At 43.3% G+C, this 27,085-nt stretch overlaps 1 protein-coding gene across 1 annotated transcript; it reads left to right on the top strand.

Annotated features, from left to right (window-relative positions):
* The first annotated feature begins 1,398 nt into the window (after nt 1-1,398).
* depdc4 (DEP domain containing 4) lies at nt 1,399-27,085 on the top strand. Its single transcript, XM_055650542.1, has 9 exons — nt 1,399-1,504; nt 10,712-11,120; nt 12,926-13,071; nt 15,911-16,106; nt 17,062-17,288; nt 18,657-18,799; nt 21,210-21,335; nt 23,637-23,715; nt 24,756-27,085. The coding sequence occupies exons 1-9, from the start codon at nt 1,441-1,443 to the stop codon at nt 24,971-24,973; spliced, it is 1,608 nt and encodes a 535-aa protein (XP_055506517.1). The 5' UTR covers nt 1,399-1,440; the 3' UTR covers nt 24,974-27,085.

The raw sequence follows: 27,085 nt of genomic DNA, 5'->3' as shown, positions 1-27,085 counted from the left end.
TGGCCAGTTGCAGCTTGGACTTTAAAAATGGCGCCAAAACCTGGCGTCTCTTGCATATGCTCAGCGGACCATTTCAATACACTTTGTACTTAATGTATGATTGTGTGCACGTATAGTAATACTTCACTGAACTGTACGCAAAATAAATAATTTCACTGTATTTCTGTACATGCGACAATAAAGATCTATTGAAACATTGAAACTTAGTCCAAGTTTAAAGGAGCATTTTAAAGAAAGCTGTAGTGAGGGATTTGGTATAGGAATTAGCAGTGAAAGGCCACACCTGGAGTATGAGAAATTGAGGAAGTGACTGCCACAGTTGAGTGAATACCAAATTCCTGGGATGTCAGGCGAGAAGATAGAGGAGCGGACACTTCTAGAATTTAAATTGAGACAGTAACTTACAAATTCAACACTTCAGGAAGATTGTTCCCGATGTTGGGGAAGTCCAGGACAGGGGTCCCTTTTTTAAAACCGAAAGCAGTTTTTTTCACACATTAAATATTCTCTGAAGGGTTAGAGTCAAATTTAAGTTAGATGTGGCCCTTGTGGCCATTGGAGAGGGTATGGAAGAAGGCATCTAATACTAGTTGGATGATCAGCCATGAATATTGAATGGCGGTGCTGGCCTACTGAGAGAAGGAATGGGTCTCGACCCAAAACGTCACCCATTCCTTCTCTCCAGAGATGCTGCCTTCCTCGCTGAGTTACTCCAGCTTTTTGTGTCTATCTTTGGTTTAAACCAGCATCTGCAGTTCGTTCCTTCAGGTACAGGAGCCTGAAAACTGTAACGTCCAGGTTCAGGAACAGCTTCTTCCCTACAGTCATCAGGCTATTAAACACTCAAATAAGCTCTAAACTACTATAGATTATTATTATTATTAGTATTATTATTATTATTTGTTTTTTGAGTATGTGTGTATATATATATGTGTGTGTGTGTGCGTACTTGTGAGTATGTGTATGTATACACACTGAATTCTCTCTCGTTTATCATATTGTTTACAGGGTACTATGTTTACATATTCTGTTGTGCTGCAGCAAGTAAGGATTTCATTGTTCTATCTGGGACATATGACAATAAAACACTCTTGACTCTTCTTGCACAATGTAGTTCAAGGCAAATATCCGCTATAAGATCTTTGGTTCAAGGGCAGTCTTGTGAAGAAGGGTTTCGACCGAAACGTTGCCTATTTCCTTCGCTCCATAGATGCTGCTGCACCCGCTGAGTTTCTCCAGCTTTTTTGTGTACCTTGTGAAGAATAGCTTGTCGCCCAAGACAGGCTGTCACTCAAACCTGGGCGGGACTTGGTGACGCGGACGAGGTGAAGTCTGATGACGTAGAGCGGGAGGCGTATCCTTGTGATTTACGGGGTGGGGGCGTGGGTTGATGACGTAGAGAAGGGGGCGTGGTCTGATGACGTAGGGCGGGAGGCGGCGATGGCGGTGAATTTGACTCCGCGCTTCCGGCGGTTGGACAGCGGCAGGTCCTTGAGACTGAGAGGTACCGGCGGCCGACATCTGGGAAGATATAGATATGAGTGAGAGGGTGGAGGGAAGGGTGTGGAGTGAGTCAAGATGAGGTTAGGATGCTGACGGTGAAGTATGGGGTGAGGAGGAGGGGAGAGGGCCTGGTGAGGGGAATAAGGGTGAGGGAGATGAGTGTAAGGTTAGAGGGTGCGAGGGGAAGGGAGGGAAGAGTGCAGTTTGAGGTCGTGGCAGGGGGGTAGTGTCAGGTGAAGGGAGTGTGAGGGAGAGAGTTGAGAGTGCGTTTCGTGAGGGACAGGGGAGTGAGAAGGGTGTACAGGAGTCGGAGGAGAATGGAGCGAGAGGGGCGGTGGGGGATGGGTGTGAGGGGAGGGGTAGGATGGGATGATATAGATTTGGAGAATTCCAGAAATTCATCCCCCTCTGCAAGAAGTTTGTGCTCTTCAGTTTGAAGGGTCCTGATTTGATTTTAAAGATGCTGCCTGACCCGCTGAGTTACTCCAGCACTTTGTGCCTTTTTGTGTAAACCAGCATCTACAAGTCAAGTCAAGTTTATTTGTCACATACACATACGAGATGTGCAGTGAAATGAAAGTGGCAATGCTCGCGGAACAACAAAACAACCAAACAAATTATAAACACAATCATAACACACATATTATTTTACATAATAAATAATAGAAGGAAAAACGTTCTGTACAGTTAGTCCCTGGTGAGAAAGGCGTTTACAGTCCGAATTGCCTCTGGGAAGAAACTCCTTCTCAACCTCTCCGTTCTCACTGCATGGCAACGGAGGCGTTTGCCTGACCGTAGTGGCTGGAACAGTCTGTTGCAGGGGTGGAAGAGGTCTTTCATGATTTTGTTTGCTCTGGAGTTGCACCTCCTGTTGTATAGTTCCTGCAGGGGGGTGAGTGAAGTTCCCATAGTGCGTTCGGCCGAACGCACTACCCTCTGCAGAGCCTTCTTGTCCTTGGCAGAGCAATTCCCGAACCAGATGGTAATGTTCCCGGACAAGATGCTTTCCACCGCCGCTGCGTAGAAGCACTGGAGGATCCTCGGAGACACTCTGAATTTCCTCAATTGCCTGAGGTGGTAAAGGCGCTGCCTTGCCTTACTCACCAGTGCTGAGGCGTGTGATGACCATGTCATATCCTCAGAGATGTGGACTCCCAGATATTTAAAACAGTTCACCCTATCCACAGGATCCCCATTTATACTCAATGGAGTGTACGTCCTCGGATGATGTGCAATTTCTTGTGTCAACATTTTGACCATTTTGGGCGTTGCTTTGATGTGCTATTAATTTCCATATGTTTAACAGCTGATCATTCCCATTCAAATCCCTCCTGCCACATTTCTCATCTAAGGTGGCAGGTGAGAAATAGAGGAGTGATGGTACACAAGAATGCTGGAGAAACTCAGCGGGTCAATAGTCAATAGTCAATAGTCTATTTAATTGTCATTTGGACCCCTGGAGGTCCAAATGAAATGCCGTTTCTGCAGCCATACATTACACACAAATAGACCCCAGACACAACATAATTACATTTTACATAAACATCCATCACATAGCTGTGGTGGAAGGCCAAAAAAAACTTATCTCTCCACTGCACTCTCCCCCCCCCCCCCCCCCCCCCCCCCCCCCCCCCCCCCCCCCCCCCCCCCCCCCAGATGTCAGAGTCAAAGTCAAAGCCCCCGGCTGGCGATGGTGACTGTCCCGCGGCCATCAAAGCCATGCCGGGTGGTGCAAGGTCGCACACCGGGTCTTGGTGTTAAAGACCCCGGTGTGCGCTCGCAGAGTCCCGCGGCCATTCCAAGCCGCGCGGGGCAGTGGTGCTAGGCCCCGCTCCAGGAGCTCTTCGACCCCACAACTCGGGCGGGAGAAGTCGCCGTTGCAGGAGCCCCGAAAAGCGGTCTCCCTCCAGGGATCCGCGGGCTCCCGGTGCCGCCGTCCGCAGACCCGCAGTAGCAGCCCCCGCATCAGCAGCAGCAGCAGCGGCAGCAGCAGCAGCAGCAGCAGCAGCGGCAGCAGCAGCAGCAGCGGCAGCGGCAGCGCTCCTCCACCGCTCCACCCGCTCCGGTCTCGGCCAGCCCCGCGACGGTGACGGTGAGTCGTCGGCACCAGAGTCCCCGGCTTCTTCCTGTTGGAGGCCGCTCCTCGTTGCGGCCCCAACGACAACTGAGACCCGACGAGAAAAGGTCGGGTCTCCAGTGTAGGGAGAGATTCAAAAGTCCACACACACACCCCCCAACATAAAATAACAAAAACTACATAAAAACACAGACAAAAAATAATAAAAACGCGGACAGGCTGCAGAGGCCGCTGCTGACCAGAGTCGCGCCGCCTACCGGATATAGTGCAGCAGCATCTATGGAGCGAAGGAAATAGGCGACGTTTCGGGCCGAAACCCTTCTTCAGCTCTATTCAGAAATAGAGGAGTGGTCTGGTTAACTGCCCTAGGATTGGAATCTGGTGAATTACTGGGTTTACTATTCTTCACTCCAGTTTCAGAAAACAGTTTTGTGAAAGATGCATGTGCTGTTTTTCACCATCATCTAATAGAATTTTCTACACCAGTCGATTTAAGAGCATTCACTATTTCCTCTTGCATACCTTGGAAGAGTCCATTATTTCTTGGAGCTTTATTTTTTTAACTTACGGATTGAATTTTAAGAATAATTAACAAAAAACGTGTACCTGATATTTTTCCAAATCCAGTGACCTGTTCTGAAAACAAACTTTCCTTTATCTAATATTTATGGTGCGCATGATTTAAAATCAAGGATTATCACGAGGATGCAATTAGGATGTTTGTAAGAAACATAGAAACATAGAAAATAGGTGCAGGAGTAGGCCATTCGGCCCTTCGAGCCTGCACCGCCATTCAATATGATCATGGCTGATCATCCAACTCAGTATCCTGTACCTGCCTTCTCTCCATACCCCTGATCCCTTTAACCACGAGGGCCACATCTAACTCCCTCTTAAATATAGCCAATGAACTGGCCTCAACTACCTTCTGTGGCAGAGAATTCCAGAGATTCACTACTCTGTGTGAAAAATGTTTTCCTCATCTCGGTCCTAAAAGATTTCCCCCTTATCCTTAAACTGTGACCCCTTGTTCTGGACTTCCCCAACATCGGGAACAGTCTTCCTGCATCTAGCCTGTCCAACCCCTTAAGAATTTTGTAAATTTGTAAGGATGAAGGTCTTTACAGAGAGGGAATAATATTGTGGTGATGGATTTGAAAATAACGTGAGGATCTCCCAACATTGAGCCATTGCTGATCTGAGCTAGTCTTAGGCAGTTTAATAGGAGCTGAAGGGTTTGCTTTTGTTTCAAGATATAGCATGGAAACAGGATCTTTGGCCCACTGAGTCCACGTTGACCATCGATCATCTGTTCATACTAGTTGTATGTTATCCAACTTTCTCATCCACTCCCTTCACTCTAGGGCCAATTTACAGAAGCCAATTAACCTACAAATCCACATGTCCGGGAGGAACCCGCACGGTCACAACGAGAATATGTAACCTCCACACAGACAGCACCCGAGGTCAGGATTTAACCTGGGTCTCTAGTGCTGTGAGACAGCAGCTTTACCAGCTGCACCACTATTAAACAGAGCTTCGTATATCTGTCAGCCATGTAATTCTCTTTGCACGGGGATTTCTTCCATCTAAATCCTGGCAGTAAGAACATAAGAATTAGAAACAGGAGCCTTTCCTGCCTATTTCACAATTCAATATGTTTGTATCAATCTTTTTTATAGAACTACTTATTCACTAGCCCTTGATTCTCATTATATAAACGTCTATCAATCTAAGTCTTGAACATATTCAATCGCTGACCTTCTGCAGTCTTCTCTGTAATGAATTCCACTCTCAGTACATTTTGTGTGAAGATGATTCTTCTCATCTCTGCCCTGAATAGTCAACCACTGTTATTTTGAGTCTTACAATGTAATTGGAAAAAATAAATGGCAGTACTAAGAAATGCTTAAATTAATGGACTGGGTTTACTTGAAATTCTTGTGCTTCAGGAAACTTGATTTTTCTTGGAAACTCGGCAATTTTTTTCATGGTGTAGTGTTTCAAGCAGATTGAATCTTGGCAAATATACTCTCCTGACATTCCCAAAAGTACTCTTTTGTTTCAACAGAACAGCTTGGTCCAATATCCTAAACTTGGCACAGCAATTTAAACTACTGTTGCTGCTTAACTCTCCCTGCATGGACTTATTTTTAAATGGGTACTGCTTCTCTCCAAGTTGCACAAGCTCTAAAACCTTTCCCTTCATAGTTGACTGCTTTGTACTTTCCCTTTTAACTCAATGAAATGCGATCACACTCCCATTTTTGTTGACGGACTCTCTTCTAACCCCTGCTCTCCTTCCACCTTCTATTGCCAGTTCCTGTGAAGAAAGTTCTCCTGAACCAGCCCAGGTTCCCCGGTGAATTTCAACCATAATATATGTTTCTTGCTCAAACTGTTACCTGCCTTACCCGCACTTAGTTTAGTTTATTATTATTGTCACGCGTACCAAGGTACAGTGAAATGCTTTTTTTTGTTGCTTGCTATCCAGTCAGCGAAAAGACTATGCTGATTATAGTCAAGCCGTCAGCGTACAGATAAAGTGAATAACATTTATTGTAAGGTAAAGCCCTATTAAAAATAGTGTGAGGGTCTCCAATGAGGTTGATTGGATGTCATGACCATTCGCTAGTTGTTGAGAGGACAGTTCAGTTGTCTGATAACAGCTGGTACGAAAGTGTCCCTGAATCTGGAGGAATGCGTTTTCAATCCTCTGTACCACTTGCGTGATGGGAGAGTGGAAAAGTGGGAATGGCCGACTTGAGACTCATCGTTGATTATGCTGGTGGCCTTGCTGAGGCAGCATAGTGTAGATGGAGTCAATGGAAGGGAGGTTGGTTTGCGTTATGGACTGAGCTATGTTTGCAACTCTGTGCAATTTCTTGAGAGCTTGGATGGAGCTGTTCCCAAACCATGCTGTGATACATCTTTTCAGTCTCAAGAACAGGTCCTGACACAAAAAGTACCTGACCCGCTCAGTTACTCCAGCACTTTGTGTCTATCTTCGGTGTAAACGAACACGTGCCAGGCCCATACGAAGCTTTTCAAAAAGGGGGGTGGCATGACAGGATTACAAAAAACCTAATGTGAAATAACGTGCGCGCAGCGCACATCACGAGTGCGAAGCGTGAAGTCCCTCGATGCCGGGGTCCAGGGCCCTCTGGAAGTTCTGGGGTTTTAGATGCTCTCTGATCCATTCTGAGCCTTGTTTTGGAGCATTCTTCACCAAATTTATGACCAATATTTCAGAAATTAACAGAAATCTGAGGTAGCTTTTTCACTCAAAGGGTGCTGGGTGTATGGAATGAGCTGCCAGAGGAGGTAGTTAAGGCTGGGACTATCCTAATGTTTAAGAGACATTTGGACACGTACATGGATAGGACAGTTTTAGATGGATATATGGGCCAAACGCGTGTGAGTGGGACTAGTTTAGATGGGACATGTCGGTGGTGTGGGCAAGATGGGCTGAAGGGCCTGTTTCCACACTGCATCATTCTATGACTAAAAAGTGAAGAAGAAAAATGCATGTAGATAAGTAGAGCAGATTTGAAAAAGGAGTGAAATGTAAAGGCAGAGAGAGGTTTGTGGGTGGAAAGGAACATAGGAAAGGAGGGGGAGAGTGGGCTTGGGCAGATGGGTGAAGGGAAAATAGTCTCAAAGTGCTGGAGTAACTCAGTGGGTTAGGCAGCATCTGCGGAGAATATGAATAAGCGACGTTTCACAGAATGTTGGAGTAACTCAGCGAGTCAGGCAACATCTGTGGAGAACATGGATAGGTGACATATCACAGAGTGCTGGAGTAACTCAGTGAGTCAGGCAGCATCTCTGGAGAAAATGTATAGATTGTATTTTGGGTCAAGACATTCTTCAGTAATATTCATGATGTGACATGCATAGACATTCGTGAATGTTACCCAAACCATCGTGAGCTACTTTGTTATGGTGCTTGCCCTCTCCTATAACATCTCTGCTGCCTTGGGTGATGCAGGACAGGACACAAGCTTTGGGACACGGTGTGAAGCTGTTGGTGTCTGGTAAAAACCTGGATGGAGTGGATTTGGAGAGGATGTTTCCACTAGTGGGAGAGTCTAGGACCAGTGGCCACAGCCTCAGAATTAAAAGACATTCCTTTAGGAAGGAGATGAGCAGGAATTTCTTAAGTCAGAGGGTGGTGAACTGTGGAATTCATTGCCACAGACAGCGGTGGAGGTCAAGTCAATGGATATTTTTCAGGAGGAGATTGATAGATTCTTGATTGATACGGGTGTCAGAGGTAATGGGGAGAAGGCAGGAGAATGGGTTTGAGAGGGAAAGATATTCATAGAGTGATACAGTGTGGAAACAGGCCCTTCGGCCCAGCATGTCCCATCTGCACTAGTCCCACCTGCCCACGTTTGATCCATATAGCTCCGAACCTGTCCTATCCATGTACCTGTGTAACTGTTTCTTAAATGTTGTAATAGTCCCTGCCTCAACTACCTCCTCTGGCAGCTTGTTCCATACACCTACCACCCTTTGTGTGAAAAACATACCCCACAGATCCCTATTAAATATTTTGCCCTCCACCTTAAACTTATGTCCTCTGCTCCTCGATTCACTTACTCTGGGCAAAAGGCTCAACCATATCTATTCAAATCATGATTTTATACACCTCTATTAGATCATCCCTCATCCTCCTGTGCTCCATGAAATAGAGTCCCAGCCTACTCAACCTCTCCCTATAGCTCTGGCCCTCTAGTCCAGGCAACAGCCTCATAAATCTTCACTGTATCCTTTCCAGTTTGATTACATCTTTCCTATAACATGGTGCCCAGAACTGAATACAATGCTCTGAATGCTGCCTCACCAACTTCTTATGCAACTGCAACATGACCTCCCAACTTCTATACTTAGCCTGACCCGCTGAGTTACTCCAGCACTGTGAAACGTCACAGAACAAGGCAAGATTAGCAAGTTTGCTGATGATACAGAAGTGAGTGGTTTTGCAGATAGTGAATATAGTTGTGAAAGATTGCAGCAGGATCTGGATCAATGCCAGGTGGGCAGAGGAATGGTTGATGGTTGCATGGTTCCTTGAAGGTCGTGTCGCAGGTATATCAGGTGGTCAAAAAGTATTTTGGCACTTTGGCCCTCATCAGTCAGAGTATTGAGTATAGAAGTTGGGGGGTCATGTTGGGCACGTGGGCCCAGCGGGGGTGGCGTGGGTCCAGCGGGGGTGCCGTGAGCCCAGAGGGGCTGGCTAGCCCAGCAGAGGTGGCTAGGGGTCAGCGGGGGTGGTGTGGGGGGAAGATGGCTTGGGCCCCGGCGGCGGGGGGAAGCGAGGGTGTTGGGGTTACAGCCGTTGGGTTCAGATTCAGCCACTCTCGCCCGGGGATGGGAGAACAGAGAACTGGCCATTTCCAAAGTGGAAACGGAGAATTTTTTATTTTTTTATTTCTTTTTTTTGGTGTTTTGGTGACCTTTTCTTAGGGGGTAAAAAAGGGGGGTGCGGTCGCACCCAACGCACCCCCCCCCCATCGGATGGCCATTCATGCATTTCATACCCACACATGAGGTAGTTGGTCTTCCATGAGAAAGAATTAAAACCACCCAACACATAATTATTTTTTATAATCCTGCATTTCTTGATTTAAACATATAGCATGGAAACAGACTCCTGCCAACTCTTCCATGTCGGCCAAAATGCCTCATCTAAGCTAGTCCCATTTGCCCATATCCCTCTAAACCTTTCCTATCTATATTAGCTATCCAAATGTCTTAAAGTTATTGGAAAAATAAATGTGGAGCAAATCACAAGGTGTTTTGGTATAATGTGTATACTTTTCAGAGTATCTTCTGATAGCCGTAATTACATTTTTGAGAACCATGTGCACATGGTTAGGTAAAACCACTTCATACAGTTTATACAATTCAGTTTTATGGTTTCCTATTTCACTTTTCAAATTGTCGAAGCTCACTTAGAATTTCCACCGATTCTAATAGAAATCATCTGCCTTCATTGGCATTACTGTAACTCTTTTAAAAAAAACTGTGGATAAGCTGGCTATGCTTTCATGGCCAGGCTTGATTTGCAAAGGTTGATAATGCATTAAGTGGTTAGCATCTAATTCATTTCAAAGTTTGCATATATATCGTATTTTTAGCTTGTTGCACCACATGGGAACAAAATAATCTTTCCAGTTAGCATACTGCTTGCTTTGTTTTCTGGCCACATTCCATGCATCTCCTTTGCAAATAGTCAGGGAACATGTTCACTTCATAGAGAGCAAAATAGAAAGCCCACTGCCATTTTATAGAACAATGCAGAACATGAGCAGAAGGTTCAGCCCACAATGTCTGTGCTATTTCTTTGGATTAAGGTATGGAAGGCAAGAAAGTGTTTATTGCCTAAAAGAAGTTATGAACTTCCAATGGTATAATTGGTATAAACCAGCACCAGCATTTCCTTTTTATTACATGATGAATTACCAACACTGTTCTGCAGCTCTCGTCTCTGAATGTTGTTGCTTTAGTGACGTTGATGTGACATTGTTCAATGCACAAGTACAGCCAGATCAGGATGGTGAGTGTGGCGTGGAGGGAAAGCCTGAGCTGTTGATCTTCACGGGACATGGCTGCACTGGCATTTCTCACTGACAGAGGTTAGGGAAAAGGAAGTACAGGGTAGGTAACTTTGATTGCTTGTAGGTTTTCCTGTTCATACGGTAAGAACATGCAGGAAAAAGAAAGGAAGTTACAAAATAACTTTGAAGTAGTTAGATTCTTTGACCCAACAAATCTGTGCTGTCTATCCGGCACCCATTTACCACCACAAGGTTAAATAATACCATTATATTCTCTCTACATTCCCATTTGCCTACCCCTCTAAACTCATCTAATCGGACTTTACTGGACTTTATCTTGCACTAAACGTTATACCCTTTATCCTATATCTGCACACTGTGGTCGGCTCGATTGCAATCATGTATAGTCTTTTTGTTGACTAAATAGCACGAAACATTCACTGTACCTCATGACATTAACTAAGTACAACGATGACGTACAAACTTTCAAATTCCCTGATGGGATGTTATAGAAGCGATACAAATATACATTTAATACATTGTGATGTTTTTATTATTTTTGTAGCGCACTTGGAACCTTTCCATGCAACTCGGCTCTGGAACAACATTATCCATGCCCTGCAGTTGCAGGTGGAGGTGAGGCAGTACCGACGCTTGTGGAGAACCCACGACTGCTGCTTCACCGGTGCCGCTGCGGTTGACGTGGTCCTCAGTCACCTCATGCAGAATGTGTACTTCGCCAACAGCGACATTTCGCGTCTGAAAGCAGCACATCTCTGCCAAGCGCTGATGGACCACAGAGTGTTTGAGCCCGTTAGTACAAGACTCTTCAACAAAGAACAACAGACAATGTTTGAGGACCGCAGTAGTAATCTCTACAGGTTTGTAGACGATGGTGTTCCCTCAGGAGGGGAACTGGGAAGGAAGAATTTGTACCATCAAGAGAGACTGGTGCCAAGGAAGACGAGTCCCAAGTAAGATTACGTTCCTTTCTCTGACTTTGACATTGCCAGTGAGGTCAATGTTCTTAGTTTATACTCATCTACGTCAGCCCAACCCGAATCGTCACTTATCCATGCTCTCTAGAGATGTTGCCTAACCCGCTGAGATACTCCAGCACTTTGCATCGTCATCTAAATCAATTGTGGAGAGCAGTTCGACTTGGTCTTGAATCAAATGTACGGTCAACTGCGTTGGCTGGTTTCGTTTTACCGAAATTCATTAATGGGCCATGTGGGTTTTCCCATCAGGCTCATTTTGTTTCCAAAGGAAATTAAAGTGAATCTTTGGAACTGTTATGTTTGAATTTTAGACACGCTGAATTGCAGTCACTGGTAAGTAAGTCAGTACTTCTGGAGAACATGGATAGGTGACATTTCAGGTTGGGACACTTCTTCAGACTGATGTTTCTGAAGTTTCTGAATTTGAATTTTAGTTATTTTGAAATATCAGTTCCATTACCAACCCAACCCTCAGTCCCTTGGATAAGATGATGATACTTTATTATCACTTGTATCTAGATAGGTGCAGTGAAATTTGTTTTGCATACAAAGTACACAAAAGAGTCGCCATAAATGTGCCGAAAAAGTTACAAAAAGTACGCATGCCACCTTTGTCTCCCCAGCGGGCCCCCCTTAGTTCTCGCCGGTCCCACCACACCAGGTCCTCCTTTGTCCTCCATAGCATTGTTGATGTTGCTTTCGCTTGAATATAACAATTTAACTTTATTCCTCTCCCTGAAACGGATAAACTTGGATGGAGAAATATGATGTGAATGCCACACGTAGAATTCTTGTTCTTTTAGCTGGGGGTTTGTTTACGAATCTGCAGCTCAGATTGCCCCTACCCTCTATAACAGGTTGAAAAATAGTAAGAAAACATATGGGATTTGTTGTATTTTTTTAATTATTATTTTAGCATTGTTTTCTCTTTCTCAGCTAAGTTTGGGAGCTTGTTTGTGTAGAATACAGGATGATCAGAGAATTTGCAGCCCAAAAACAGACAAAGTGGCCTCACTGATCTGCTCCACACAAGAAAAAGGACCTGGAATGTTAATATGTCATTTTGTGGTCTTCCCATCCTTTGCCATTGTGCCCTGGCCATGGATCCACAAGCAAATAAACCCCTGTGGTTCAGAGATTAGTTTAGAGATACAGCATGGAAATGGGCCCTTTGATCCACCGAGTTGACTCTGACCATCGATCACCCGCTCACACTAGTTATGTTATCCCGCTCTGTACACACTCTGTAATTTAGATGCCAATTAACCTACAAACCTAAGATTGGCATAGTGTGCTGGAGTAGCTCGGTGCTGGAGTAAATCTACACATCTCTGGGATGCGAGAGGAAACCTCCGAGCACCTGGAGGAAACCCAAGGTCACAGAGAGAACGTGCAAACTCCACACAGACAGTAAACATAGTATGGATTGAACCTTGGTTTCTGGTGCTATGAGGCAGCAGCTCCAACCACTGTGCTGCCCTTATGGTCACAGGTAGAACATGCATACTCCACAGAGACATTCACTAGACTATTTGTCTAAAAACAGCAAAGATCTGACAACCTCCGAACAGAGGTGATGTTTCACAAAATAGCTAGTTCAGTGACATCAGTTTCATATGACTAGCTATGTGATTTAAAAAATATATACCTATCAGAAATGAGCAATGACGAGAATGTATTCAATAAGTCTTTATTTTCAAAAAACAGTGTTAACCAATTATGCAACAAATATAATTTTTCTTTCAACAGACTGAACAATTTTTTTTTCCTTTAAACAGACCAGATAAAATAATTTTTGAAAATCCCATTGCCTTGGAAGCTTGTGAGAAAAGAATTGAAGACATTTTGCAATCAATCAGCCTTCGTCCATCACCACCCACAAACCTAAAAATAAAAGCACCAACCAGCCTGCTGCCTACGAAAGGTAAACATGCATAATAATAATAACTATGACCACATCGGCAAATGCACACAGATTTTCCATTTTCCTTAATGCTTGCCTTTTGTTGTGCTTTGTTAATGATGTAATGAAACGTTCTTAAATGAAAACTTGTTGTAAATTCTGTCTGTACAGAGTTTGTACGTTCTCCCTGTGACAGCCTGGGTTTTCACCGGGTGCTCCAGTTTCCTCCCACACTCCAAAGATGTGCAGGTTTGTAGGTTAATTGGCTTCGTAAAAACGGTAAATTGTAAGTTGTCCCTGGTGTGTAGGATAGTGTTAGTGTGTGGGGATTACCGGTCCGAGCAGACTCGGTGGGCCGAAGGGCCTGTTTTCACTCTGTATTATTAAAACTAAACTAAATTCAGCACCGTGTTAGGGAAAGATTTTAAGGGAAGATCATCAGCATTCATTTAGTTTACTGCTGAACGCATTGGAATAAATGTCTGGCTTTATGTACATTTGCTCAGGTTTTCATGTCAGCAGGAAGCTTGTAAGCCTCCAATCGTTATTTTTGCATTCATTTGATTAATGTGGATCTCAGCCAACACTGAGCCTGAGAACTCATTTCAACATTGATTCTCATTACCTTCCTTTTAGCATCTCCTGGCCAGTGACATCAATTCTCCTGCAACTGGATTTGGAGAATTCGTCAATGCGATTGATATTCAGTGATCAGAATAGGGAAAGAAGGGGATAAAGGGCATGCTGAGGAATATCAAGAGTGTTTTATTGTCAAATGTCCCGAACAGAACAATTATTTTTTTACTTGTAGCAGCTCAACAGAATATGTAAACATAGTACTCTGACAACAATATAATAAACGGAAAAAAGTTGCACATTTGCGCACCGACCAAAAGACACAAAATCATACCCCGTCTATACAATTCAGAGCTTATTTGGAGGTTGTAGTGTTTATTTGCCTAATGGCTGTAGGGAAGTATGATTGTCTTCCACTGCCACCTTCCATACCTGTGGTGGCTACATTTATTACATAATATAGGCAAGAGATCAGCGATGCGCACAGTGAAATTATTTTCTTACAAACAGTCCAGTAGAGTATTGCCATACCATCCATAATTAGCATTTGAGCTTGCATGCAAGAGGCGCCATTTCCCATATCCAGTCCGTGCTCCAGTTCTTATGAGTGGGTGACTGAGTGAAGGTGATGAGGGAGTCCTGAGGTTGAGCTCGTCTGTGTGGTTAAGAAATAGCTTCAAATAAAATGTTCAATGACACTCAGGTGAGTGCTGTTAATCTTTTTACATTATATTCTCAGGGTGCAAAGATAACCTGCTTTTTGCTTTAAGGATAATCCTTGGCACAATCTCAAACGTTGAGTTTTAGTCTGTTTTCCATGCCAGCTATCTGGTTGTGTTTATGAGGTGAACATTTGAGAACAATGGTATTGTGTTTGTTATTCTAAGCCTTCTAGGAATTGGATTATGTTTGAGTATCACTAGCAGGATACTGGTAATCAAGGACAAGTCTCACCCCTGTCATACCCATTTCTCTCCTCTCCATCAGGCAAGAGGTACAGAAGTGTGAAAACCACATCTCCAGCTTCAGGGATCGTTTCTTCCTAGCTGTTATCAGGCAACTGAACCATCCTATCACCAACTAGAGAGTGGTCCTAACCTACCATCCACCTCTTTATCGGACTTTACTGGACTTTATCTTGCACCATACGTTATTCCCTTTATCCTGTAGCTGGACACTGTGGACGGCTTGATTGTAATCCTGTTTTGTCTTTCCGCTAACTGGATAAAGCTTTTCAACTGGATAAAGTGCACCTCGGTACACTTGGTAAAACATAAGGCTCGGTAAAACATAAAACTTTTCACTGCAACTCGGTACATGTGACGATAAGCTAAACTGAGCTAATCAACTGCTCTCAAACCTTTCCCTCAAAGGGTCTTCTTGAGCTAACAAATTGAGGCAATTAACCCCACTGTTCAATTTTCCTTGGATCTTTGTGGTAAAATGCTGGTACATAACTCACCACAATTAATATCATTATCAGTAATGACCTCTAAAGGTTTTCTGGAATAAGGAATTTGTTTAAGTCGGGGTTAGATTTATGCCTAATCCTGTGCACCCAAGTCTGGTCTGACCCATTGATCTTTTTTCAAACCATTAACTGTTTTCACTCTGAAATTCCAGTAGCAATGACACTTTGCCGTTGACACTCTACATCCTATTAAATACTTTTTCTTACGTTGTCACTGTTGTAATGTAGACAAACACAGCACCTAACGAATTTCTACCACTCTGCACGTTAAGAAATTAACGCATAAACTGAATGTTATATTTTGAAATGCAGATTGCATGCAATGACAATGTATGGGATATGTACGTTTTTAAAACCGAGCATGCAAAGACTAATGGACACAAAGTGCTGGAGTAACTCAGTAGATCAGGCAGCATTTCTGAAACTTGGATAGGTTACATTTGGATGCATTTTGGATCAAGGCTCGTCTTTTCCCCTTTTGGCCAATTCAGCCCGAAATGGTTTACTCTGTGCCCATGACTTCTATTCCTCCTGACATACTGTATATGCTGTCATGTCCTTTGAGAATTCTGTTTGACTAAATTCTGCTGAAAATAGATCAAGCCTATCTAAGACGCCTGAATAAGGGTCTCAACCCGAGATGTCACCTATCCATCTCCAAAGATGCTACATGACCCGCTGAATTACTCCAGTACTTTATGTCCTTTTGTGTATTAACCAGCATCTGCAGTTCTGTGTTTCTACATGCAAACACTAACTATGTTTCTACTATGCTTCTACTTTCAACCATGCATCTGACTTGCTCCAAAATAGTTGTTGAGGATATTTGGAAGCAGGCGACTTTATTGCAGCTGCTGCATTTAATTCACCTTCCCATCCTGGACAGCATTCTGCAACCCCCCGTGAAGGTGGAAAGAAGAGGAGCAGTTCATATCAATCGGCATTCTGACCTTGTTATCTCCAACACGTTCCTGGATCGAGAGGTTTCTAAGAGCCTAAATCTACCTTAGTTAGTATTTTCTAACAACTTTTCATCTTTATTTTGCAATAAGCAATATTTTAGGTGCATTGATTTGTGGCCAAAAACACTTAACTGAATAGTATCTTCAAGGAATAGTGAAAATTAAAGAAAGCTTTATAAAGAATAATGAAAGTTAAATAGATAACACCTGTTTATTTTCTCCATTTATGAAAGTGGCAAAACTCTGAGCTGTTGCATATTTTGAATTATTTTCTTCCAAATGTGCAGTATAGGCAAATCGTTTCTTGTGTTTCCCACTTAGTCGCTCCCTCCCCTTTTAGACTTCAGACATACAGCATGGAAACAGGCCCTTCGATCTCCCCGTTCACTAGCATCAGGAGGTTAGGAGGAATACCATTTGACTTTTAATGCATCTTCCATTGTTTCACTGATCCTATGTCGATTTAAGGGCAGGCCATAAATGTTGGCATTGCTAGAATTGTCCATGTTTTGTGAATGAGTTAATGAATTAAAAAGCCCTTAAAGTGGAGTGAAAACAGGCAATCCAGAGGCACTCCTAAAGAAGTTATATAACCTTATTCAGGCCGGCACAGTGGAGCAGCAATAGGGCTGAGTCCGGTTTTCAGTACAGCTGCCTGTAAGGAGTTTGTACGTTCTCCCTGTTTTCTCCAAGTGCTAATTTTTCCTCCCACATTCAAAAGACATGTAGGTTAATTGGCCTCTGTAAATTGTCCCTAGTGTGTAGGATAGAACTAGTGTATGGGTCGGAGTAGACTCGGTGGGCCAAGGGCCTATTTTTACATAGTGTCTCTAAACTAAACTAAAACACGAGCTTAATGCAACTTGCTGGAGGAAGGGTTAATCCTGTAAATTTCAAAGAACCTTTCTTGGCTTTGTCAGGCTAGAAAGATTCATTGTGTTCAACATGCACCTGATTTGCACTCGCTCAATTTCTCCTTTGTGCTTTCATTGGCCTCTACAGTACTGATGAGTGGCTGTTGGCTGCTATGGATTGCCTGGATATTTGCCCGGACCAGTTGGTTGTGCACGCGAGTGAGCTGTTATCTCAGACCACGAAGGACGTTGATGCTGCAGAGACCTACAAAAGGATTCTGTTTGAAACTATGGCAAAGCACTACAGCCAGTACAGGGAGCCGCTTTTGTGCAGCCGGTATCACGACATACATGCTGGGATAATTAAACTTATGGGTAAGATATCTTTCTCCAGCACTGTGTAAGTAGAAATAAATACTGGTAGCTTGGTGCTAAGTGTGGAAAGACATGACTTCTGTTCTTTGTGCATTTTAACTAACTAAGGTGGCGTAGTGGTAGAGTTGCTGCCTTACAGCACCAGAAACTTGGGCTCAGCCCAGTCTACGGGTGCTGTCTGCACGGAGTTTGTGCGTTTTGTCTGACCGTGTGAGTTTTCCCCGGGTGCTCTGGTCTGCTCCCACACTGCAGGTTTGTAGGTTAATTGGCTTTGGTGAAAATAGTAAATTGTTCCTAGTGTCTAGGATAATGCGGCCTTGGTGGGCCGAACGTCCTGTTTCTGCGCCGTATAACTAAACTAAGTTAACTGTAGATTTTCACAGTTGATCTGAGGAAAGGTTCACCTGCATTGATGAAAATTTTATGTGAGAATAGGATGCTGTGACCTGGGTGTAGAACTTCCATCTCAGTCTGTTACTTTATCCATTTGGAAATGTTGAGTCATGCTCTTACCAAAGCATCTTACTTTAAGTCTTACCTACCACACCTTTCCGGCAGAAGTTAAGAAATAAAATGTTATTTAATTAGTCACCAACAAACTTGTAATAGCAGCATCCTTGGAGAACATGAATAGATGACGTTTTGGGTCAGGAACTCTCTTCAGTATGATTGCCTGGCTGAGTTACTCCAGCATTTTCTGTCTTCTAATGGGTTCAATGCTGCAGTCCATGTTGAGCTTGGCAATTGATGTTTAAAGAGAGTACAGAGAATGGCCCTGAGCTACTATCTACCTCATTGGAGACCCTCAGACTTTCTTTGATCGGACTTTATCGTGCACTAAATGTTATTCCCTTTATTATGTATCTGTACATTATGGATGGACACAAAATGCTGGAGTAACTCGGACGGGATAGGCAGCATCTGTGGAGAGAAGGAATCTGTGACGTTTCGGGTCGAGACCCTTCTGACCCGAAAAGCCACCCACTCGTTCTCTCCAGAGATGTTGCCTGCCCCGCTGTGTTACTCCAGCATTTTGTGTCTATCTTTGGTTTAAACCAGCAGCTGCGGTTCCTTCTGACACGTTTTGTGTACACTGTGGATGGCTTGATTGTAATCATCTATTGTCTTTCTGCTGACTGGTTAGCAAGCAAAAAAAGCTTTTCACTGTACCTCGGTATACATAACAATAAACCCATCTAACTAACTACATTAAGTGCAGATAATCCAAAACTTTCTTCCTTATACAGTGGAAACTCTGAGCCATTCAGAGAAATACTGTGTGAATTTGATTATTTATCACTGCAATCTCAAGAATTATTGCCATACATCGATTATAAAAGTAACTTTTTCTTTTAAAAAACCCAATAGAAAGTGGGGAGACTGGACAAGCTCTGGAAGCTGCTCAGCTTTGTATTCGGTTATTGGAGCCTACCTGGAGAGAGGAATTGCACAGATTGCTACCCTTCATGGCTGTTGCAGGGAGCCCTGGTGCCTACAAACTACAGAAACAGGTTTGTCACGTTCATAATTTCATAAATACACATTCTAGCAGAGTAAGTCCATTCAGCTCATCAGGCCTACTCTGCCATTCAATCACGGCCGATCTATCTTTCCCTCTCAACTCCGTTCTCCTGCCTTCGACCCATAACCCCCAATACCCTTACTAATCAAAAATCTGTCAATTTCCGACAAAAATATCCATTGACCATCTCCATAGCCGTCTGTGGCAATGAAATCCACAGATTCACAACCCTCTAACTATAGGTACGTCCTTTTATTCTGAGGCTGTGACCTCCGGTCCAAGACTCTCCCACTAGTGAAAACATCTTTTCCGCAATCACTCTATCCAGACCTTATGAAAATACTGCTAGCTCTTGCCATCCATTCATGACAACAAAAGGAGTACAGAACAAAGGCCGTTTGGAACCATCACTTCCATGTCGACTGTTGCACCCATATATTAGTCCCCTTTTTCCCACATTTGGTCCGTACCCTTCTATGCTGTGGCAAATCAAGTGGTGGTCCATGTTCTGAGAGCATCTGCCTCCACCACCAGATGACATCCAGGTGACGTGAAATAAAAATCTTGAGATCTTCTCTAAACCTCCCACACATCTGATAGAATTTACAAAGCATTAAAAGGTAGATTGGGAAAATTCTCCTTATTGCTGGCGTGTCTAAAATCAGAGGGCCTTGGTTTCAGGTAAGGGGTAAAAGTTTAAAGGGAATTTGACAACAAAAATTTTCCCACAGAGTTTGGTTGGTAACTGGAGTTAACTTCCTGAGGCAGGTACTTTCACAACAGTTGAGAAATATCTTGATGAATAGAATTGGCAAGAAACAGAAGGCTGTGGCTGAGATCTAAGAAATGGGATGAGTACAGATGGGTGCTTGATGGTTGGTGGGGGCTTGGTTGACAGTGGGTCTTTCCCTGTGCTGTGTGACTTAATTAGATGGAAGGGTCCCGACCCGAAACGTGTCCATGTTCTCCAGAGATCCTGCCAGATCCTAAAGTTTTGTTTTGAGGTGCTGATGAGCATGTCCCAGATTTTTGTTCAATTTAGAGATACAGCACGGAAACATGTCTTTTGGCCCGCCGAGTTCACGCCGACCATCGATCCCCGTTGCACTTGCGCATGCTACACACTAGGGACAATTTACAATTTTTACCAAGGACAATTAACCTACAAACCTGTAAGTTTTTGGAGTGCGGGAGGAAACCGGAGCACCCAGATAAAACCCACAAGTTCTCCCACAGGAGAACGTACAAATTCCATACAGACAGCACCCATAGTCAGAATTGAACCTGGGTATCTGGCGCTGTCAGGCAGCAATTCTACCGCTGTGTCGCCCTAATGGTATCGAATGCTATGACTTGCATCTGTTCTGTGTGAAGAGGTTTCCAACATCTAACCACGCAGTATTGCAAATGGAGCTGAGGTTGCCATATCCCTGAGGACAAGGGAACCGTGCCATCATATTTGGCCTTTAAACAATACAGCATGTGCTAACCACAGAGAATTCTTGTGCAAATGTAATGTTATCTTAGATAATTACTGGGTGAGTATGCTTACTGTAACATTCCCATAGAAATCCAGTAATGTTAGCTTTCTACAGGCAGTTGATGGCGAAAGAGCAGTTGTTCTAATTTTAAAACTTTTGCTGATGTGATTCAGTAATTCATTTTTGATCTCAGCATGGTACATCAGCACTGGGCCTTCCTTTTGAATAATCTTGGGTCATGTTTTATTCCTTGAAGTACTTAGAATGTTTTCCTTGCTGATGGCCAGGATGAATCATCCTCAGCCTTTTCTCATGATTTAGCCTTAATGGGGTGGCACAGTGGCACAACGGTAGAGTTGCAGCCAGTAGTGGAATGGGTCTAAAAATATTGGTTGTTGGGAGACAAAGGGGGCCTATTTCATCAGGGGCCCACTTGATATAGGGGGCCCACTTGCCATCGGGCAAGCTGACACCCTGGCCAGTCCGCCACTGGTTGCAGCCTTATTGTTTGCTGTTAACTTTTGTTTCACTGAGGAGCACTTTAGTGTGTTCTGAGGCTGTGCCTAAATGCAAATTTATTTATTCCCTCAGTTCGGCATTGTTGGGGTGACTAGACATCATTATTGTCAGTCAGTGTTTAGGCTTGTTCACAGTGCTCCTGTTTAGGTTGAATCAGGAAGAACACAGTGCTGAATTAATTCAGTGGGTCCGGCAGCATCTCTGGAGAATATGGGTTGGTGATGTTTCGGGTAAGGAACCTTTTTTCAGACGACCTCCATCTATCCAAGTTATCTGAAGAAGATCTCAACTCGAAATGTCATCTATCTGTAGTTCCTTGTTTCTAGTCACCTTTGTCGACTTAATTTTCACTTGTGCTTTATCCCCCTTGATTTTCGCGTGTGTGTTTGTTTTTCAAAGAATACCAACAGGACCGTGGTGAAGAGAACGTTTACCAAAGCTATTGTTCAGAACAAGTCTCTGTCCAAGGTCCAGACTGAGGGGCTAGCCATGTTCCTCATGGACAACCACACTGAGGTTTTCAAGGTACAATGGCCCATTTAATAAAGATATTTTGAAGATATTTTTGTCTTTTGTTTACAGATACAGCGAGGAGACAGGCCCTTCAACTAGGTTCAGGAATAGCTACTTCCCCACAGCCATCAGGCTATTAAACCTGGCTCGGACAAAACTTTGATTATTAATAACCAATTATCTGTTATTTGCACTTGATCATTTTATTTATTCATGTGTATATATATTTATATTATAGTATATGTATTTCATTGTCCTATCAGGGACACATGACAATAAACTCACTTGAACTTGAACCTTCGGCCAAATGTGTCCACGTGTCCATTCACAGTAGGTCTATGTTATCCCACTTTTGCATCCACTCCCTGCACACCAGGGGCAATTTACAGAGCCAATTTAACCTACAAACCTGCACGTCTTTGGAATGTGGTAGGGAACCAGAGAACCTGGAGGAAACCACATAGTCACACGGAGAAGGTGCAGACTTCGTTGTCAGGATCGAACCTCCGTAGACAGCACCCATATTTAGGATAGAACTCGGGTCTTTCGTGTTGAGCGGCAGCAGCTCTATTGCAGCACTAGCGTGCAGCCCCTCTGTTCTTTGCCTGATGTTTATAATTGGCTGACGAGGTACATGAAAGATGTGGGACTGTTGTGCCAAGCACAAGGAGAGGCTTGTGGGTTGAGATAAGCGTGACGTATGCTGTGAGACACTAAAACTTCAAACTGATTTTGCTGAAACTTGTGAGAATTATGAAGACGTTACGGCATCTGGGCAACCCAGGCATTGAGTACAGAAGTTACGTTGCATTGAGTACAGAATTTACGTTGCATTTGTACAAGATGTTGGTGAAACTGCACCTGGTGTACTGTGTAGGTTTTGGTCACACTGCTGTAAGAAAGATGCCATTAATCTGGAAATAGTACAGAAAAGATCTACTAGGATATCAGTCTGAAGAAGGGTTTCGGCCCGAAACATTGCCTATTTCCTTCGCTCCATAGATGCTGCTGCACTCGCTGAGTTTCTCCAGCATTTTTGTGTACCTTCGATTTTCCAGCATCTGCAGTTCCTTCTTAAACAGGATATCAGTTCAGTTTAGTTTATTGTCATGCGTACCCAGGTAAAGCTTTTATCTAGTGCTATCCAGTCAGCAGAAAGACGATACATGATTATAATTGAGCCATTTACAGTGTATAGATATGGGATTATATATTTGATAAGGGAATAACATTTAGTGCAAGGTAAAGATAGCAAAGTCCAATCAATGATAGTGCAAGGGTTACCGGAGAGATAGATAGTAGTTCAGCACTGCTCTCTGGTTGTGGTAGAATGATTGAGGTACCTGATAACAGCTGGTAAGAACTCTGAATCTGGAGGGGTGTGTTTTCACACACCTTTTGCCTAATGGGAGAGGGGAGAAGAGGGAGTGGCCAGGGTGCAACGGGTGACATGCCAGGACTAGAGGGCCGGAGTGATAGAGAGAGGTTGGCCAGGCAGGGACTTTATTCCTTAGAGCGCAGGAAACTGAGAGGTGTATAAAATGAGGGGAATAGATGGGGTGAATGCACGGTCTTATTCCCTGGGAAGGGGAATCGAACTAGAGGGCATATGTTAAGGTGAGAGGGGAAAGATTTAATATATTTTTTTCAGATCATAGTATGTACATGGAACAAGCTGCCAGAATAAGTGGTTGAGGCAGTTGCAATAATTTTAGGTAAATGGCATTCGTACAGGAAAGATTCAGAGCGATATGGGTCAGATATGGACAAATGGGCCTCGCATAGATGAGCATCTATGTTGGCATCAATGACTTGGCCTGAAGGCCCTGTTTCTGTTCTGTATGACTCTTAAGTTGGTGCCAATCCCAGATCTGCATTGAAAAGGAATTGCCAATGATCTACTTTTTCTTGCCTAGCTTTCATGCCATGGTTCTCCAGTGCCTCACCTCAATTCTCCAGTTCACTGACTCGTGGCCTCAGTTCCCTCCTGACCATCACAATTATTTGGAGAAGATGCTAAACAAAGTCTGTTTTTTTTTTTTTTTTTGAATGGAATGGAAAAGATCTTGTATTTTTCTGAAGGAAACCAAAGGAAGTATCACAGGGACATATGTATCCTTTTCATTAACAGCACTGAAAAAAACCCAATGAATTGATGACGATTACATTGTTGTTTGAAGGAGCTTGCTCCCTGAGAATTTCACTGCTGTGTTTACTTAATTACAACAGTGATTGCACTCTTTATCCATATTTTGGAATGTCCTAAAGTTAGTGAAGTTGTGATTATAAATGCAAGCCTTTCTTCTAAAACAGATCCCCACTTCTTTGCTTCAAATGGTCAGGAAGAAGCTCCTTTCTCTTCAGGAAGGAAGGAATCCCAATGCTATTGCAGGTATGTTGCATACGCCCTTATAACAACATGCAAAGTCATTTCATTTCTTTCTATTTCCTTGTTAGTCACTATGACAATCTTCTTGCCTGCAGGCATGAATTAGTATGTTCAAAATACGCACAAAATGGCGAATTCAGAGTTATTTAATGTCCGAAAGGCTCCAAACTTACAATAAAGCCACTTAAAGCCTGGCTTTGCTTCCCTGATATGGGCTGGCCTTACAGTAGATAAATGATTAATTAAATAAAGGGAATTTAACATCCAATAATTCTGGATTTCATAATTTTGAACTTTTCGCTTGTTTCTATCTATGTTGCTGGAAAGTGAAAACTACATTACCGTGGCAACGTTTATGTTCTCTGGTTCTCAAAGTGGCCACTTTTTTTCTGCATTCTTATTCCTTTCTCTATTTGTACGACCTGTTGTATGGTAGGACAGATTTGCCTGGATTGCACACAAAGTTTTTCTCATTGTACCTTAGTGCATGATGATAAACTATTACTAATACCAATTTCGAAGCATCTCAGAATTAATTAATTGGTATTCATGTGTTGATAAATCTAGCAACAACTTTGTTCAAAGCAAGCTTTCTGAAAAAAAGCAAATGAGAGAAGTGTTTGGCTAAACCGTTAAATGGTATTGCAAGTGAAAATCATGATAGGTCAGTAATTCAGTGATTTTGTGGACCTTGGACCTTACTAACCATTCATCCAAATCTTGACGAGTGCACACTTACTGTTTCCTTTAAGTATCTAGACAAAGTTGGTGTTTAAGTGTAGAATTACAGAACTACTAATGCTGGTTAATACGTAAACGGACACAAAGTGCTGGAGTAAATCAGCAGGTCAGGCAGCATCTCTGGAGAACGTGGAGAGGTGACTTTTCGGATTGAGACCCTTCTCCAGACAGATCAAGTCTTTGGTTTAGGGTGACACGAGTACGTGATCAGGTGCTCTAAGTGCATGTTTGCTTCAATTTAACATGAGCGAAGCCCTCCAATACATCCATCCTTGATTTGTGTTCTCGTTATTTTGCGATAGGCTTTACATTCTGCAAGCGTGTAACGCAGAAAGAGTTTGAGGAACAGAAACTTCAGACCACTTTTGAGCAACTTCAACAGTTAATGCAGGATGTCAGTCAAGACCGCAACATGTGTGGAAAGGAAAGAAACCGGCTACTGCAGGACTTTCGGAAGCACCATCCCTCCGTGTTCTCTCACTGCTTCCCAAATTGCTGGTTAGAAGCAGAACATCAGTAAGATGGTTCTCAAGGTTCAGCAACTACTTGTAGCATTTTGAGTGATTACTTGAATTTCATTGTATGGATCATAGAATTGTAACAGTAATAGCACTGGAGCTGACACGGTAACTGTGACTGCAAGGTTTTTTTATTATTGTGCTATAATCTAAGTTTGATTTTCTTTCAATTTAATTTGCACAAAATGAGAATAATACTACTGATAAATATTGCACATTAAGTTTTTCAGATGTAGTCATTGTGCTCCCTCTACCTGAAGGATGATGTATAATGCCAATTTTCTGAATGGAGAGCTTTGTCCACTGGCTCAATTTGATATCTTGGCGCAGCGGTAGAGTTGCTGCCTTACAACGCTAGATATCCTGGTTTGATCCTGACTATGGGAGCTGTCGGTACGGAGTTTGTACTTTCTCCCTGTGAACGTGTGCTCTGGTTTCCTCCCACATTCCAAAGACGTGCAGGTTTGTAGATTAATTGTCCCCAGTGATGCAAAACTGGGATAGCAGAGAACCAATGTATGGGTGATTGCTGGTCAGGGCGGACTCATTGGGTCCAAAGGTCTGTTTCCACACTATATCTCAAAACTAAAGTAAACTAACCTACAATCTTCATGGGGCTTGCAAACAGGTGAGGTTCCTCCAGAAGTGGGAACTTTTTATACCCTCTTGTATAACTATTTTAACTCCCCGTTCCCATTCCTTTACTGACCTTTATGTCCTGGATCTCCTCCATTGCCAGAGTGAGGCTACATGCAAACTGGTGGAACAGCACCGCGTATTCTACTTAGGTAGCATACAAGCTGACGGTATGAACATTAAAATCTCCAATATTATTACAACTCAGCATTATGAACATTGAATTGTCCAATAGTATTACAACCCAGCGGTGTGAACTTTGAATTGTCCAATATTACGTTGCAACCACCCCTTTTTCTTCCCCCTCTCTTTTCTCTGCCCCACCCTGTGCAAACCTCTTTCTCCCACTACTCAACCGCCCCCTTTTTCCATCCCCTTCCACCCCTCCCTCCCCTAGTTTTACATTTCACTTAACTGACATCCTTCTTTCTTTTTCAACACTTGCTTTTGTCTATCCTTCTGTTGATCAACTTCACCTCAATGATATCCCACAAGTAAGCTTGCCAGGATGTGTCCATCCCCCAGCTTTCACCCCCATCCCCAACACAATTGTCTGAAGAAGGGTCCTGATCCAAAACATAACCTATCCATATCCTCCAGACACTACCTACTGAGTTACTCCGACACTTTGTTTTCTTAAACCAGCATCTGCAGTCCCTGGTCTCTCCACGCCATCTTTCCTCCGATTGGAGCAGTTTCACGGTGCCACAGAAATATGATGGACATTTCATGAGAAAGAATGATCCAACAACCACCTGCTGTCTCTGCACGTAGTGGACTCCATGAATGATGTTGCTCCCTTGCACTGGGCATGGTGTATTATTCTTCACTCAAATCGTGGAAGAGGTTTAAATTAGGAAAGTCGTAAACTAAGTGGGAGGTAAACTGCAGAAGTAAGCTTAACATCCTGTTTCCCAACTCTGAGGGGCACCTTATCTTGAGGGCGGCACAATGGCGGTGCGGTCTACTTGCTGCCTTACAAAGTCAGAGACCTGGGTTTGATTCTGACTACTGGTGCTGTCTGTAGGGAGTTTGTACATTCTCCCTGTGACCACATGGGATTTCTCCAGGTCCTCCGGTTTCCTCCCACAGTTAACATGCATGTTTGTAGGTTGATTGGCTTCGGTAAGTTGTAAAATTGTCCCTAGTGTGCAGCCTAGTGCTAGTGTCCAGGGTGCTCGCTCGTTGGTGTGGACCTTGTGTGCCGAAGGGCTGTTTCCACGCTGTATCTCTAAATCAGGATCATTAATATGCACTAAGGATATATACAGTACCAACAAAACTGAGAAAATTGGGGAGGTTAATTGCAGAAAAAGCTGGATGCTTCTTATATTTAATGTTCAATAAGAAAAATGGTAAACAATGTAATTTTCTGTCATGTAATAAATTAATCTAACTAGGTATTTTGTTTCAATAGTATGCCTTTGGTCAAAGACTTGTTCAGGATATATTTTGCTGAATTATCCAGATTTGAGACT

This window comes from Leucoraja erinacea, chromosome 19 (genome assembly GCF_028641065.1).
Source record: "Leucoraja erinacea ecotype New England chromosome 19, Leri_hhj_1, whole genome shotgun sequence".
Lineage (NCBI taxonomy): Eukaryota > Metazoa > Chordata > Chondrichthyes > Rajiformes > Rajidae > Leucoraja > Leucoraja erinaceus.
The sequence above is the reverse complement of the archived record's forward strand: the minus strand, read 5'-3'. Positions and strand labels throughout refer to the sequence as shown.